Source organism: Hippocampus bargibanti, linkage group LG03 (assembly GCF_051943395.1).
Source record: "Hippocampus bargibanti isolate YZ-2025 linkage group LG03, ASM5194339v1, whole genome shotgun sequence".
Classification (NCBI taxonomy): domain Eukaryota; kingdom Metazoa; phylum Chordata; class Actinopteri; order Syngnathiformes; family Syngnathidae; genus Hippocampus; species Hippocampus bargibanti.
In genome coordinates this window covers 22,743,252-22,761,708 of record NC_142736.1, presented here as the reverse complement: position 1 = coordinate 22,761,708, position 18,457 = coordinate 22,743,252, and the positions used below count along the sequence as shown (strand labels likewise).

The 18,457-nt window shown below is 41.3% G+C and overlaps 1 protein-coding gene and 1 long non-coding RNA gene across 3 annotated transcripts in view; both read left to right on the top strand.

Moving 5' to 3' along the window:
• LOC148900724 (uncharacterized) overlaps positions 1–162 on the top strand; it is a 2,897-nt gene extending 2,735 nt beyond the window's left edge. The window contains exon 4 of the long non-coding RNA XR_016114489.1: positions 35–162. This is a non-coding gene — a long non-coding RNA (uncharacterized LOC148900724). The remainder of the gene's footprint in view (positions 1–34) is intronic.
• gse1b (Gse1 coiled-coil protein b) overlaps positions 1–18,457 on the top strand; it is a 188,789-nt gene that overhangs the window by 45,746 nt on the left and 124,586 nt on the right. For both annotated transcript variants that reach the window (XM_088992632.1, XM_088992631.1), the window contains exon 2: positions 12,749–12,881. In XM_088992632.1, the coding sequence (XP_088848758.1) occupies positions 12,749–12,881 (133 nt within the window). The remainder of the gene's footprint in view (positions 1–12,748; positions 12,882–18,457) is intronic.

Genomic DNA, 18,457 nt, shown 5'->3' with positions numbered 1-18,457 from the left:
CCATGCCTCACCTTTATTTCCTTGTTTCATGCAGGTCACAATCTTATTTCCAGTCCTGTGGTCTCCCTCCTCAATCCTCATACTCCTTACTTGGTTGACCCAGAGCAAAGGTTTTCGACTCCTTTACACTGCTCCAAACCTCTGCGTTTATTGCCTCTCTACGTCTGTGTCTTGTTCCTCCCATCCATCACTCTTGCCCCTCAGGCTTTGTTCTGCTTTAATCAGGGGCTTAAGTGTTGCATTCTCACTCAGACAATGCCTACCATTCAGTCCGTGGCTGTGTAAATAGGTGTGTGCCGTATTTGTGCGCCAGCAGGCGACTCATGCCAGCTTTGATGCGGTCACAAGGATCAGCCAGGGCCCCCAGCTTCCCCTCACACACACAGATGAGACATAGTGGGAGGTGGGCAGGCAGAATGAAGAGCTGCGCCATGCAAAAACAGCACAGGCTGATTTCATGACCAATTCAAATACTGTGGTCAAAAAAAAGAAGCACACCCAGTTGAAGTCTCCCATCAAATTTAGAATGAAACAAAGAGAATTACACTGTGTGGATTTAAACATCCAGACATTAGCTTTTCATTCTGCTATCTTAATGATAATGCAAAATTAATTCATTTTGAGGTAGGTGCTTTAACCTTTAAAGGACAACCGACGTCACTTTTTTGTTTTTTAACTGACATCAGAAAAACGTTTTATAGCATCTAAAATATCCAAAGCACGCAGTATGATATTTTTAGTCAAATGCCAAACACCAATAAAATTGACTTAGTGTCCAAAATCTACAAAAAATTGAGCTGCGAATTGGGCATTTTCAGAAAGTCCCGTCCCCAGTTCGTGACGTCACGCCAAGACGTCTTGCATTGCTTGTGAATCAAAACAATGGCTTCAGATTCGGAGAATATGCTTTCTTGTTACACATCCAGTTATGATTATGATTCAAATAGTTCGGTAGAAGTCATTTGAAGCCATTTTACAAATTATGGACACAACTTGTCCGGAGACGTCGGTTGTCCTTTAAAGAAAGCACTGAGCCGTACAGTAGTTGCAGTAATATTTTCTTTTTCCACTGTGTAAAATCAATACTATTTGTGCCTTATTGATGAGCTGAGAGAGGTGTTGAGCTGTCACAATGACCAGTATAGCAGTCTGTCGGTTTTGACCTGTCCCCAAAATGGCAAAAACAGGGGCAGCACAATGGCCATTCAATTAAAGGTGTGATTTAAAAAAAAATATGTTTATCTATAATTACTATATTGCTCTATGTTATATGAGTTGTGGAGTTGTTACTCAAAAATACACATTAAAGTACAAAAACCTAGAGGAGGTTATTTGTAGCCTTGAATTGCCAAATAGTATTTCCATTTACTTGACTAATAAAAAAAGAATGTCAAATAAAAAAAATAAAAAATAAAAATAAATGTCCCCGGTTTCTTTCATTTTATTGTTTTGCATAAAACCCTGACTGCATTTATTTGGCGAGCCATTCTAATCGAATGGTAAACTAGCATCCTGTGACTCAAACTTGATTACAGAGCACCTGGCCAGGTTTTAAGGACTTGCCGCTGGCCTCTTCCCAGTTGGATGATGCTCGCTGTCAGACTGCCGTCAAAGGCCGCCAGGCAGCTTCCTACCAACACTTGACCATCTGTTTACATCCACCATGACATTCTACTTGCACTCAGAGAACTCTGGAGACCAACCTTGAGAGTGTACCTACAATCATTCACACCCCCCCCCCCCCACACACACACGCACATGCACACACACGCACGCACGCACGCACACACACACACACACACACACACACACACACACACGCGCACACACACACACACACACACACACACACACACACACACACACACACACACACACACACACACACACACACACACACACACACACACACACACACACACACACACACACACACACACACACCATTTTGGCTAATGTGGACTTACTGCACGGACTCAAAATGACAGCAGTCTGGGCTAACATTCCCTCAATGCTATCTGACCACCTCAGATGGCCATTTGGTCTTGTTAATCTATCGACTGGCAACAGAGTCAACCTATCAACAACCACCACACCCCTATCCACATGCTCATTGAGCGGGGCTGATTTGGATCTTTGAAAATGCATATATATTTTGGATAACTTTCATTCATTGAAGGTGCGCCTTGTATATGGAAAAAGGTGGAAAATACATCATTCATTTGGGGTGCGTCTTATACTCCGGTGCGCCTTATACACCGGAAAATAACGTACATTTTCTGATTGTTGGACATGTGCGCTAACTATGTAGCTCTTATATTATCTCCACTATATATATATTACATACATTCATTGCAATCCATTGTTTGGCTGTGATTGCCTTATCCTGGTGTGACTGCCAGCAGATGGCTTTCACGGAGCTGTCAGAGTCGGCCCGGGGCCCACACACGCACACACATAGCAGAGTTGCTTGCACAAAAAGTGTGTTATTGCACCCAGGACATATGCACACTGTCCGCTGAATGAATGCCACTATTGGCTCTTTAACTCTTTATATGATACGTTCACTGTGTGGCACGGTCCTTTATTATTGTGCACACACAGCCCTCGTGACCTCACTCTCCGTAATAACTATGTAATCTCATAAAAGGGCCACCTCACTACATTAGCATGTGCAAAGGCCTTTTGTGTCTGCGCGCGTGGGTGTGCGTGCATGTGGGCAAGCAACAGCTCTGAATCTTGGTCCGGCTTCTTTTGTGTACAGTACATCTTTGTGGATGTGCGTGCGTATTTTAAAGGATGTGTAAAGGCAGGTGTCAGACTGAATGGAATGTATCGGCCACAGCATGAAAGCAGCTGCTGAAGCCGGGGTTGACCAGGGTCACCCAAAGGTGGGAGGTCAGGGTCGGGGTTAGGAGTCGTCTGTAGCTACACGACATTCCTCTGCTGGCTAATCATAGCACTGATGAATCACTGCAAAGTGGCAGCTGGTGGACAGAAGGCTGTGGCTAAATATGTGTGTCGTGTCAGAGGAAGCTGCTTGGGGGAGGACAGTGCGCAGTGTAAAGGAGGAAGTGGGGGGCTGGGCTTTGAGCTCATCACACAAGTGTTGGGATGGATGGACAGATATTGATTTATATAGCACTTTAACGACAGCTAACAAACCACTTAACATGGGACAGCTATCATATACAGGAAATAAAGCAGTCACAAAGATAGTGATAGATAGTTTATAGTGATTTTATAGTGATAGTGATAGTGAAAGTGAAATATATATATATATATATATATATATATATATATATATATATATATATATATATATAACGAGACTTTACTGTGTGTATATATATATATATATATATATATATATATATATATATATATATATATATATATATATATACACACAGTAAAGTCTCGTTATATCGATTTCGGTTATATCGATAGTACTGTTTATTATGATACTATTTCTATGAACGCAAGGTGAAAATTTACATGCCGCAGGATCGGATATATCGATAGTCCGGTTATATCGATATTTTTTCAGACTCCCGCGAATATCGATATAACGAGACTTTACTGTATATATATATATATATATATATCCCGCCTCGTGCCCGAAGACAGCTGAGATAGGCTCCAGCAACCCCCGTGACCCTAATGAGGAATAAGCGGTACGGAAAATGAGATGATATATATATATATATATATATATATATATATTGTGTAGCAAATTTTGTTGCATCGGCAGGACGCTGCTATTAATGACAGGTTTTGTGTCTGTTCCCCCTGGACACACTTTACCAACCCAGCAGAAAACATCCCTTTGTTTTGCGGTCTCTCTCCCTCCATATTTATGTATGTCTCATTCTACCTTTACTGCTTTCCCCCTGGGGGATATTGTTGTTCTGCTGTACTCTGCTCAATATATTACGCACTGTATACATTTTCCTATGGCCTGACAACAGATGTATGAGCAGCGCTTTTTTTGGCTGACACAAGCCTTTTATGTTGCTCAGTGCTGTAATGCCTTTACAGAAACCTAAAACAATATTTCCTCCCAAAAAGTGCACATTTGGGTAGATGGACAAAAATATGGGAATCATATAGCAAATTTTCAACCTCCTCTTTCCGTGGAACACTTTTTCAAGTTTGGAATGAGCGTCAGGTCAGTGGTGATCACGAGAGTGCCTTGTGGCCTACAATCTCCACTAAAAGTTACAACTTCAAGAATAAGTTTATGACCTGTTGTGCACTTAGCACATAAATAAAATTAAGGAAAAACAAACAAATGAATCTATGTAAGTATCCAGTCTGTAAAATACTGTTTACATTGTGTCCCATTTTTTTTTATCACAAGTCAACAGCACTTTTTTAATCCAGCCATTTGATTTTCTGACTTTAAATCCATCACTATTTACCCTCCATCTCAGTATCTGAATGTAAACGACTTATATTATTGCAGTTTACTAAATCACAGATCTTTTAAAACAAAAACAAATCTTATCCTATTTTTACTTAATTACTCTGTAGTAATTATGGAGAACATATTTTCCTTTTTTCAAAACACATTCCAAATGTATTTTGTGTTTTTGTGGCAAATGGAAGAGAACAGGTACTTGCATTATATCTTAATAATAATACATTTTATTTCATCTTTCAAAGCTCTCAAGGACACCTTACAGCCACAGACAAGCATAGATACAATAATAAATAAAATACATTTATAAATAGAATACAATAAATAAAATACAATCATAAATAGAAACAAGAGATAGCCTTACACAGAAAATGCAATTTTAAATAGGTGGGTTTTGAGATGGGATTTGAAAGTCAGAAGAGAATCGATGTTACAAATGTTGGGAGGAATTGAGTTCCAGAGTTTGGGGGCAGAGCAGCTGAAGGCTCTGTCACCCATCGTGCTGAGACGGGCAGGGTTGTGGGGGGACACAGAGGTGGAGGGAGGAAGAGGATCTGAGGGAACAAGAGGGAATATAAATTTGAAGAAGGCAAGGTTATGGATAGCTTTAAATGTATATAGAAGAATTTTATAAAGTTGATTCTATATTTGACCGGGAGCCAGTGGAACTCTTGGATGACGGGCGTGATGTGGTGAAAGGATGAGGTTCTGGTGATGATCCGGGCTGAAGAATTCTGCACTAGTTGAAGTTTGTGGAGAAGTTTCTGAGGGACACCAAGGAGAAGTGAATTGCAATAGTCAATCCGGGATGTGACAAGACTATGAACAAGGATAGCAGTGGTGTGTGGGGTGAGAGACGGGCGAAGACGATTGATATTGCGTAGGTGAAACTACGCAGATCGCGTAAACTTATTTATATGGGAGTGGAAAGATAGTGTGCTGTCAAGGATGAGCAACACAGTATCATCGCAGCCACTGACTGCATAACACAAAGCCATAACACAGTACATATGAAGCTGCTCTTTGTCGCTCCAAGTCTGACTTTGCAAAAAGCACTTAACTGCAAAAATCACATAATCACATCCCGTGTGTGTGTGTGTGTACATGTTTGTGTGTGTGTGTGTTAGTGCCTGCCCAGCTGAAAAGAAAGGCACTCTAATAGTCAGCTTGTTTTTGTTCTGACCACGAGGCCAATCGATAGCACTTACCCTTTTCCTGTTAGACTCCCTAATAGACCCGAGACGGAGGCGTTGCTGGCCTGCAGTTGTCACTAACTGTCTATGTGTGAGTGCGTGTGTTTGAGTATGTGTGTGTGTGTGTGTGTGTGTGTGTGTGTGTGCGTGCGTGCGTGCGTGCGTGTGTGTGTGTGTGTGTGTGTGTGTGTGTGTGTGTGTGTGTTTGTGTGTGTGTCTGTGTCCACCCGTCTGCAAATACTGTACACTTTTTTTGTGTTGTGCCTGAACTGTTCAATATGAAGGGTCACCCTTGCTTTCTTCATCGGGCTGCTTCCTTATCGTATACTGTATTAAAACATACGCATGCACGCACACACATGCACACGCACGCACACACACATACACACACACACACACACACACACACACACACACACACACGCACACACACACGCACACACACACACACACTAATACAGTACTGTCAATAAAGTTTGATTCAAATGAAACACTTTCACTCGTACATCCAGACTACACTTTATTGTGTCATTTCGAATACTCCACCGCCGATGCTATAATGCACAGGTGTTAATGTCAGGGGCCCTATCTGGCCCGTTACATAATTTTATTCGGCCCACGAAAGCAAATCAAGCATATTCCAGCTCCATGATGCTTGCTAAAGTCTGAAACAAATTTTCCAATTGTCGTATGTAAGCCACAATAACCATCATTCTTTTTTACTTCACATTTGAAAACTACTCATGAATCAATTTGTTGTGCACTCTGTATGTGAAGGGGGTGAAGCATTGTCATGGCTTCCTGAAATTCATAACGGCCCTCGAGAGGAGACCGTCACTACAATGTGATCCGCGGCAAAAAATGACTTTGACACCCTTGCTGTAATTACAAAACATGTACAGTATTACACATATTGTTTATAAATATAATGACCTTTGGGACTTTCCGAAGTCACACAATGATGAGGTGGGGCTTTCTCTTTCGACATGAATTAATGCTCTAATCAATATGTTGGACCTGTAATTGGTCATAAGATTTGAAGCTAGATTGTTGATGGAACAAATGTCTTCTTATTTTCAGCTTTTTTCATCAAACTCAACAAAGAGACTGTATTTCAAGATTATAAATGTGAATTTCTCTCCTTCCTCCTTTGTTTATATAATATGTAATGGACACGTGGACTGTCAACTTTCCGCAAACATTACATGATGCATATACCAAAGCAAATCAAACTGGTGAAATTCCATGCTCATCTATCGAGCTAACGAGCTAGCTAGCGAACGAGCAAGATAGCTTTCTTTCTATTCAGCTATCTGGATAATCCCTTAAATCACAGTCCTAGTCAAAGCCCGGGAGCTAAATCTGGCCCACCATATCATTTTATTCGCCCCACGAAAGCAAATCAAGCACGTCAGCTTCCACGACCCTCACTGAAGATAAATGCATAGATGCCTTTATAATCCTTCAACTCTAAATATTGTTGTATGCACAACACGTGCCTCGGTAGCCCGAGAAGTAACCTGTACTTTAAATGTTATTCACCATTCCATCCCAGTAGCCATTAACTGAAATTGCGACAGTGAAGGTAAAATGGAGTCTCTCAACGAGTTGTCGGTGTCACCTAGTCTAATTATAAAGTATCACATTGTAACCTTTTGTGAAGATACTGACGAACTGTATTCTCATTACCTGAGTGGGGAAAGTAATGCGTTAAATTAATCATTATTGGGATACTTGGCACATTTTGGAGGAACATGTCATTCAGTAACGTGTTAGTGGCATCACTGTTCGGGTGTAAAAGAAGTGAGAGGTTAAAGGAACATTGACAGCAACGCTGTCTTCATCTCATTAGCATTTGTCACTGACTCGGTGTGATACTCGTCACTTCACGGCTTCCGTATGAAGTCAGACATTTGGTCAAACATCAGAGATCATGCACCTTTCTCTTTAGTAGAGTTGAGCTATTTGCCACATGATGATGATGTCTGATTTTGTTGCAACTTTTTGTAGCGGCGAGGTGAACTTTGCGTGATCACACAAATCAAAAAATACAATGCAGTCGTCATAGTTTATGCACTGGAAAGCGTATGCGCCCACTCCTGCAGTGCATAATTTGTTTTTGCTGCACCCTGTCAGTGTCAGGTTGTTTTTGTTTGTGTTACTATGCCTTTGCCCTTGAGTAACCCCATGTCAGACCTCGGGCCTCTTCATGTATTATCAGGAATATATGTGTGTGTGTTCAACATAGAGTAGTGAGGTGTAATCTAAGCCCTGGGGTAGGACAGCACTGCCACAGTGTCCATCCAGGCAGAAAAAGCAACATCGGAGCTGCAGGGCTGATGGAAAGAAGAGATGAAAGCGATGGAGGGACAGCTGAATGAATGAAAGAGCGAAGTAGGGAGAGAGGGCACAAAGTGTCGCGAGCTCTTTTCAGTCCAGCTCAGTGGAAGAGAGATGTAATTGTGTGTCAGTTCGCTCCACTAACTAGCCTCTAGCTGGAGAAACAGATCTCCCGCTCACACTTTCTTGCTTTCCTTGCCTCCCACACCACATCCGCTTCCTTCTCTCTTATCTTCTCTTCTTCGCTCCTCTGCCTGGGTTGAGGCATGTAAAAAAACTCGGCAGCTCGGGGGGGGGAGGGGGGGGGGAACGGAAACGAAAAGTCAGAGCAGTGAACCAGTCATTTCTAAAAGGCAGGCAGCCCAGAGTGCAGCGGTCGCGCTACGGGTGAGCGAGATGATGTGCGGCGAGGCCTCATGAGCGAAGCGCGCCGCCGGCCCCCCTTAGCGTTGCAGGGGGGGGCAGTGTGCAACTCCCCCTAACACAGAGGGACCAAATCTTTAAATCCCCTGGAAATGTCAAGTACATTTGATGAAATGTCAGCTGAGCTGCACACAAACACGAACCAGTCGCACACGCTGGCATGTTTGCGTTTAGGCGTGGTGGCATGGCATTGTCGGGCAATCACGTCCCGTGGGTGACATCTGGCTCGACTTCTCAAATCCCCAAGTAACAGTCACCGCATCCCTCGGGAGGAATATATTCCCAACGCCGTATTGGGTAATCCATGACATTTTTTTACATGAGGCAGCATCTGCTTCTGTCCTCTTTAATGCCAAGTAACACCACATTCAGCTTAATTAGCTTATCTCTCTTTCCGGTGGACTGGAGAAATTGTTATTTTCTATGTCCATTTCAATGTAGAAATATTTTAATACTCACTGGGCAATCTGTACACATGAAATGTGACCGAGTACAAGAACCAGAACTTCATTTTCCTCTTTGTCTGATACTGGAATTATTTTTGTTTGCTTTGAGATCCAAGCGCTAAAATGGGTGGGCACTCCTGGTCCTTGAGGGCCACCCTCCTGCATGTTTTCCAAGTCTCCCTGTTACAATACACCTGCTTCAAATGAGCAGGTTCAGTATTGTAACAGGGAGACTTGGAAAACATGCAGGTGGGTGGCCCTCCAGGACCAGGAGTGCCCACCCCTGCGTGACAGCGAACTGCAAAACAAGCAGCGGATTGTCAAAAAATTTGGTTAAGTGCTTGCTACAAGCTATTTGTTGTCATTTTCATTTCAACTTTAAAACTCAAACGAACCAAGGCAAATACACAGTGAGTGTTTTACCAAAATATAAGACTGTAGGGACAACCATTGAGAGCAATACTAATTATGTAAAAACAATCTTCCAACATTACAGTAGGATTCATGTTATTTTTTTTAATATGAATGAAGAAGATTAAGTCACCCATTTTCATTCTAACAAGATTTGCACTACTGTAACAATCAACAAACATTGTTAAATGTAGCTGAATTCACGATGTAGCTCTTGTATTGGTTACCAATTTCCCTAGTGGAAAATCAAGTGGCAACTCAACTGTGAACTGAGTATCCTCCTGTGATGCCCCAGCTGACACCCCGACTTTCTATTGATCTCTCCCGAACCCTTGCTGACTAACTTATTGGCTTGCTCAAGGGTGTTTCCTGTTGAAACGCTTGTCACAATGAACAACTACTACCACGGTTTCCGATGTATAAGGCGCACCTTCCTTCATTTTCTTCAAAAAATGATCCTGCGCCTTATACGCAGGTGCGCCTTATATGTGACGTAATATTGAGCCACAACAGGTTTCGCAACTAATGTCAGAATGTTTATGTTATACGTATTTGGAAAACATTTTACATTCATTGAAGGTGTGCCTTATAGTGTGGTGCACCCTATATATGGAAATGGTTTGAAAATACACCATTCATTGAGGGTGCCTCATACGCCAGCAAATACGGTGTATATTCATACGTACAATATGTGAGGTAAGGAATTCGTACAGGATTTCTGCAATAATCTGATGTTGTTTTTCTCATCTGTGTTTTTTTCTCAATACATTTTGGAACGTTGCAAATTAATTTACGTTGGTGCTATTTTTGTATCAAGTGGTTAAGCGCTATCAATTTATTCTCGTTTATTGGCCATTAGTTTCACTCTAGCATAGAGTAGTCCATTAGTAACATCTTCCATTAATCAGGAAGTAGCTTGCTCATTTCCTTGCAACTGATGGCCACACAAACACTTTTTTTGGGGGACGGAAGGGGGTTCAATTTAATTAACAATTATGGCATTAGCAGAAGTCTTCCTTTTACCGATTTTGTTTATGAACGTATCAGGTGAGATATTACTTGGGACAGCTCTGCTGAGGTCATGACTTTCTTGATTGACAGGCACTAACGCACTGAGACATAATCAATATCGGCGCAAGTCTGTATACTCTTGTTTATTGGTCCTCAAGCGCTGATATTGTCTGATCCATCGAGAGCTAAAAGCTGCCCGCAAGACTCCCGATGTGGTTCAACATAGTCCATTAGCAGCAGAATCCTTCTTGCCGCTTAGAGGAGTTATTGCTCAACAGTGGAATTAACCTCAATTAGTACTGCCTCCGTTGATATTTCTCATTTCACCTTCTGACTCGTGCACTGCATCTTAAGCACACCTCTTTGGCTGTGACTCAACGTGAGTGTGCACTCATCAAGACTCAATTCAAAGTCAGGCCTTTAATGGCATATCTTTGTAATTGAAGCTCTCATGTACTTTGCACCCATGACGCACTCATGTTGTGCAACATAATACAAGTTTGATGGTGGAATATGAGTCATGTGAGAACAACGGCATCAAGTTTAGCATAAAATCTTGGTAATTAACCTTGCTTCATTTTCAAGGGTCAATATGCTGTGTTGCGCGCTAACCATCAGTTTTGGCATTGCATAGGAAGTGTTTATTTTGGAAACAGTCTTTTTTTGTGTGTCTGTGAACTTTTAACCAAGAGAGTATACATCCATAATAATAATGGGAGGAGGTGGATTTGTCCTAACCAGGAAGGGAATACAACACATTTTTAATGAGTGAAAGTTCAATTCAATTCTTACATAGTTATGATGTGATTGTGAGAGTTGTTGGCTTTTTCATCTGCCCTGACATTGCTTGGCGACCATGAGTCCAGGGTGTAGCCGTTTTTTTTTTTCGTATTTCAGTGTGAACTTGATCTTCAAGTATAAAACAAACTCTGGTCTTCACTCACAACAAGAGACAAACACTGTCTGTTTAAACCAAGAAATCATGTTTTCATGTATTTTATCGAACACGACAATGAAGTAAGTATTTATTGTAGCGGGATGGGGAAAAAAACGTGGATTGTTAGACTGACTTTTACTACAAGATTTAATCGCTGTAAGCATAGAGCGAATCAGGAGTCCAGTTCATACAATAAGACTGGTGAAGGCTGTAAAAAAGCAACAACCTTTCTTTTTATTTTGGGTAGTCAAGTCCTAAATTACGCCTTATACAAAAAAGTTCTAAGAAGACCTACATTAAGAAGTGTTGGCTTGCATAAGGATAGAAACAAATTATCCCTAAAAGCCGTGATGTTCTTCAAATCACAATCAGTCACATTATGAATAAATAAAAGGTTTGCACTGTCTCACCCTCAGTGGCACAGCGACAAATGGTCAATCAGGTGAGGTGAGGAATGTCTGGCCCACACTGACATCTCTGTTGTCAAACCAACAAAAGGTCAACGTTATACAAGAATAGGTGTCATTGGATGACACCATTAAGGAAGACACATACGTCAAAAATAAAAATCAATGTTCATTTGAACTAATTTGAACTTGAGTTTAAGAGATCCTTGTGCTCCTTAGTACAGCACACAGTAAATTATTCTGAGAACAGATGATACCAAAGTTGATATGTTTAGAAATAACACACAGTGCGGTGAGTGTGTGTGTGTGTGTGTGTGTGTGTGTGTGTGTGTGCGTGTGCGTGTGCGTGTGTGTGTGTGTGTGTGTGTGTGTGTGTGTGTGTGTGTGTGTGTGTGCGTGAGAGGATTGTTATTTAATCTTTAACATCTTTAACTCATTGACTGACATCCACAAATATATTCGGGAATTGAAAATATGATGATGCCACATTAGTTCAGGGTTTTTTTCTTGCTTGGGTGCCGATAAAGCGCTGGTCAGACCTCTGGCAATGTTTTAAGGGGGTAGCATTTCACTTTTTTGTTAGCGCTTTGTTCCAGCTTCAGCAGTTATAAACCAATATGTATGTATTGCATTGTATTTTGGACAGCCGCCCTCATTTCAATCTCATATAACTCCAGACCCATGTAATTAGGGAATTGACTTTTTTTTATGATGAAAGAAGAGAGTCTGAGGTTTCCTACGCTGCATTGAATATTTATGTAGTCTTAAAACTTAATATTCTGTGAGTCCTGGAATTCGAATGACAATGACAAAAACCCTAGCACTGGAGTGGACACATTTTTACACGTCAGTAAATGAGTTAACATATTCACAAATGGATGCTAAATTGGGTCACAAGAAAATGTCATTGTATTCACCTGATACATTTGTTTGGGAGAAGAGCAAAATAAAAACTATAGTTTAGCTGATGTGGGATGCTGAACAGCTTCTGTTGATGTTTTTTGTGGTAAGATTGCTAATGATGGCTGGTCTGATTTATCTAGAGTGTCAATTAACAACAAATGAAATTCAGAGAAAACATGTAAGAAGAATGACACCCACAAGCGTCTATCAGCCACTTTAGCCCATTGTATTCAAACATCTTTTTTATCTTTCAGCCTGTGACAGAGGAGTCGACTAGAGCCGGCGAAAAGAAAAACGTAAAGACTTCCCAACCTGCAGATGACCACACTCCTCCCCGTGTGACCTTGGCGCCAGAGACACCCGAGCCAGTTGACCGCCCATGCTCCGGTGAGTCATGCTCGAGATTTTAAAAACTCTGCTTTCAATTGATACCCATAATTAAGTTGTGTTAGAAGGTGGTGCATTTCTGTTGTAGCAGCTGGCGCTTAAGCTGCACGTAGCAATTACCGATACTGTCTGTTGGTAATTGTCTGAAAAGGTGTCCGAGTGATGCATGAAGAACATCATCAATTGACCGACATTATGAACTGCTAACTTGATTCTGATTTCATTGTGCAGATCCATGTTTTAGTTTCATGGGTTCAAAGAACTTGAAAGGCCAAGTCATCGTATGCTCACTTTTGTCTGGTCAAACTTTGAAGGGCTTCACATTTATGGTTCTAAATCTCATAGAACATTATGTTGGGTTTTATGAAATACTGTGGTGGTTGTTTTTAATTGTTTCATAGATGATGAGGATATTCCTTCTGTGGAAATCCATTAAAATGCTGCTATCAATTTGAGTCACTTTTGAAGAGAAAATAGGAGATAAATGAATTCATCCTGAAGCAGGAGGGCGGTGTAGGAAAGAAAGATAACGTAGCAAAGTGTGTATGTGAGTGCACCCCGAGGGATGCCATCGCTGGCTCAGTGTATTTATCGGAAACATGCTGTTGTCTCCTCTTATAGAGGTTTCTAAACTCAACCTTATCACTATGTCTACTTTATTCCTTTTCTTCTTTTTTTATGTAAATTTAATGATTTCTCCACCCACTTCTCTTTCCTTATCTCTCCGTTTCAGCACTCTTATTTATCCCTTCCCTACCTGTCTCTCTTTATCAACGTCCCTGCCTACTCAGGCTTCCCACCTTGTTTTTCCTCTCGAGCTATTTTCTGTTTTGCCATGAGGGCCCCCCGAGTCATACACAGAAAAGCCTCCGCAAGCGCTCTCGATGACAGGCCAATCTACACACAAGTAAATACACACACTTGTCAAGTCACCATCTAAACCACAAGTTGCTCTCTAACACTTGGTTAAAGAGTCGTGACAAAGGTGGCAGCATGAACCCAGAGGTACACGTTGGAGTCCAGCGCTCAACATGAATCACACCGGTCTCACAGGACTTGAGAGCTGCATTTTCATGAGTTATTTAAGTACTCTCCATCATGTCGGTTTGTATTGCGGCTGACGTTGAAAGGGCACGTCGCATTTATTTCACTCATGTGAAAAAAAAGAAATGACCTGCTCGCACACATGGAGAGTATGCACCCTTTTATGGCGTCCAGTTGTGCTTTTGTGCATTTAATTTCTGGTCACCCCTTGAAATGTGCATGTACTGCCCTCACCATTGGGTAGACTGCATTGCTTTCATGAACTCATTCACTGCCATTCACGAATGTATACTTAAATTGACAAAATGGCGTACGGCGGCATTTCTGAATTTGTTCGAGTTTTTGTTTTTCTTGCAGGAGTGCCGATAAAGCGCTGGTCAGACCTCTGGCAATGTTTTTCCCTTCCACCAGAGGGCAGCTTTTCTCTTTTTTCCATGTTAGAGCTTTGTACCAGCTTCAGCTGTTGTTAAAGTGCTATATAAATAAAATATGTATGTATTGCATTGTATTTTGGACAGCCGCCCTCATTTCAAGCTCATATAACTCCAGACCTATATAATTTAGGAATTAACTCTTTCTTTCTGATAAAAGAAGAGAGTCTAAAGTTTCTAACGCTGCATTGAATGTTTATGTAGTCCTAAAACTCAATATTCTGTGGGTCACCAGGGTTTTTGTCATTGTCACTTGAATTCCAGTGACAATGACAAAAACCCTGGTGCTGAAGTTTACACACATTTGCACTTCTGGCAGTGAATGTGTTAAAAACACATGTACCAAAGGACTTTTGCTAATTTAAAGATTATTCTTCTTTCATGTATGTGTCCTTGACATGTGTTTACCTCTGCGTTGCACAAACTGCAGAGTTAATTGTTCTGAAATGATGCTTTGGGTGTATTGTGATGATAAAATCACAGCTGCACTTGGCAGTGTTTTCCACTCTGGCTGCAGGCCAGTTCAATACAATTGCAATTACCCACTGTAGGTGTGTGGAGCACCACAATGTTGGGGGTTTACTTCATGATATTTGGCAAGGAGGAGGACTTTGGGTCCTAAACAAAGTCTGTACAGCATTTGTCGTGTTCAGTGAGCTCCAATAAGGACATGTCACAAAGAAAGCCTTCTGGTTGATTAAAAATAATGACTTGGCAGGCAACCCGGTGGCAAATGATAACAAGTGGGGGCATGAGGAGAGACAGCACTGCTTGCTTACACTCCTTCTGCTGCTTTCTTTTTATTCTCTTGTGTACCACGCACAATGGAGGCTGGGTTGAACCGCCCAAGAGAACGTCAAGCTTGTCACAGTGCCCTCAAAGCCGATGAAAATGTGTTGATCGGCAAGGTGCCACTTTATTGTCTTGTTTTTGTCACCATGCAAAGTTATGGTTAAGCTCAATAATTATCAGAATTCGCAGTTGGAGTAAAGCAAGTCAATTTCTTTTTGTCTGTTGAACTTTTTGATGCTGCACAATATCACTTGCAAGCTTGCCACCCAAGATCTACTCCAACTAATTTATCATCATTGCAATGTGTCAAAGACCCAAAAACCAATATAGCAAACATGGGATGACATCTAGCATCTCTGTGTTCTTTCTTCTTGTTGTTGTTGTTTTTTTTTGTGTATTTCTTTGTACCTACATACACAGTAGTGGTCCGTCAGGGCCTGCAATGCCTTCTCTGCTGGCCTAAAACTAAATCTGATTCACAGAGTGATGGAAATTATATTTTGTCCATTCTTATTAAATAATTACTAATTGTCTTTCAGCTTCCTTTCGTTACTTTTCCCCTGTTACGCTGCTTCATATTTAAGCATTTAACCAATCACATTTCAGCCATAATTTGTTACCAGGGTCAGAAATTTACCTGTAAGTCTTCACAATCAGTTCTGCAGGCTTTGGAGCATAAAAATCAATGGCGATGAAGCTGTTGCTTTAACCAATCAGAGTTGGAGTTGGCAACCCAAGGCCTGCTCGAAGGCGCTGGCAACGTCAGCATTTTTGCAAGATATGATTGGCCAGTCACATGATTGGCTAGTCATTAGCCAACCGTAGTATCACTAGCCGCTAGTGATAAGAGCTAGCTCACTGTATCGCTAGTGAGCATTTTTGTGTTGATTAAATCATGGTTTTGTCAACCCACAATGGCTGAAGGAGGAGAAGAAATGGATTTTGTTGCAAATATACTGTTAAAGCTATTTTCAAGAATAGATGGACATCATTAAGAAAGGTCGGACAGCTCCGAAGCTAGCAAAAATAGTAAGTTTTATGAGGTTATCATAATTCCACATGTTCATAGTAAAAATTCAAAGAATTTAATGACGGTATTTCTTCAGTTTCTTCGAGTCACAAGTTATTTCCTGGCCCATGACATCCTGGAATGGACGTGTAGTAAATAAAACCATACTCGCAGCTGTGTCATGATGCAGAAGTAGTATAGTGAAGTGTATATACAGCGTTGGCACTTAGACCACGCAGGACGCCAACCTCATTTTTGGAATAAATTAAGTGTTATTTTGGTTCACGTTCATGGCATATCAAATAAACACAGCATCAACTGTGTGTGCGCGGTAAAACAAAAAACAAGAAAAAACATTTGGGGAATTACCATCCTCCTTGTGACTCGGAAAGTGAAAATTAATCTCAGATTTAAATCATTCTCTTTTTTCCCCCTACATAATAAAACCCCCTAAATTTTCAGCATTCCTCCGTATGGTTCCATAACGTCTTTTCTTAAGGGGTTTTGGATCAACCACAGGCAGCTGTTTTTTTAGCCATCGGTTTTGACTAATTCAGTCATGATCACAGGATTTTTGGAGAATCAGAGGCCTGTTCTACATAGTGGCGCCAGTCCTGGCGGCCATTGGGGGGCGGGAATTAGTCAGGAGACAGTGGGTTTGGCACCACGCCACAGTTATTAGCCACTCTGAGGGTGGGCATGGGGTTGTGGCCTCACTCAATCATTCACTCTGTGCGTGCGTGTGTGTGTGTGTGCCTGTGACTGTCTGTGGGTGTGCGAATGTACGTATGCACGCGTGTTTAAAGTGTTTGTTTGTCTGCATGTGAGTCAGCCTCCTCTGGTCACATTGTTCCACACATTGCTCCATTGTTCAGTCACTCTTGCTTGATTTGTCCACTGTTCAACACATTCCTCTTTTCAACCGGCGGAGAAATAGATCCTTCCCCTTCCACACTTTCAACACCCCACAAACCCCCTACACCCACCCCCCTCCTCGGCTCTCACTCTCTCCTCTTTCCTGCGGATGGATTTGATTTAGTGACTGTGGTTTTCCATCTACAGCCCAGGAGCCAGCAGCAGCAGATTTAGGAAGAGACCTATAGATTCACAGCCAGTAGAGCATGTCATTACTTGGCTCAAGTTCATCAGCAAATACATCAGCAGGACAAAGCACTAATAGATGTGAACCGCCACCATTCAGGAAGTAATGAACCTCTCGTCATTTCATCTCCTTAATTATTTCCTCCTCGTGGCTTGCATAAATTGCATCAAACAATGACAGCGAATAAATAAAACCAAACCAGAATTCGGCAGTTTAATGCAATGAATATGTAATATATACACACACTTAGGAAAGAGAAGACGATATATTTTGGATTTGGCACTCAGCGTGAGCGAAATGCCCGCCCCGGTGTTAAGCAGTCAGATCCGGTTCTTGCAACAAAGCTGAGATGACCACAGTCAGCTAGCTCTGCTTTGTGCCTCCTTGTCACATTACACATGTTGTGGACATTTCATTTGATATGTCTGGGTAAGCTCTCAGTCATAAAGGAGTGGTCCGTCGATGAGAAGGTTTCTTCAGCCGTCATATGTACTTTTTTTTGAAGGTGTCGGACGTTTCGCCTCCTATCCAAGAGGCTTTGTCAGCGAACTAAAGTCTGACTGGTCGTATCGGCCTTATTTATATATCCCTAATTTCCAGACATGGCGGCGCCGGACACAGCTATGATAGGTCCCTACTCTCAGGTTCGACACCTTCAAAAAAAAGTACAGATGATGGCTGAAGAAACCTTCTCATCGATTTCATTTGATACTCATCTATCAACACATATAACATGAACAGAATGACCATATAACAGTGTGTACATACATTTCTCTATCTATCTATCTATCTATCTATCTATCTATCTATCTATCTATCTATCTATCTATCTATCTATCTATCTATCTATCTATCTATCTATCTATCTATCTATCTATCTATCTATCTATCTATCTATCTATCTATCTATCTATCTATCTATCTATCTATCTATCTATCTATCTATCTATCTATCTATCTATCTATCTATCTAGCTAGCTAGCTAGCTATCTTGTTACCTAGCTCGGTAGGTATATAGCTATCCAGCTATCTGGTTATTCAGCTATCCATCTACTGTATCTATATATTATCTTATTTTATTTTTTCCTGCAACCACCCAGTTCTTCACCCTCCATTGAAGAAAGATTTGGAGATGACTAAGGGATTGTAATGAGGACATTAAAGTCCCTTAATTTCGCGTGATCCTGACCACAAAGTT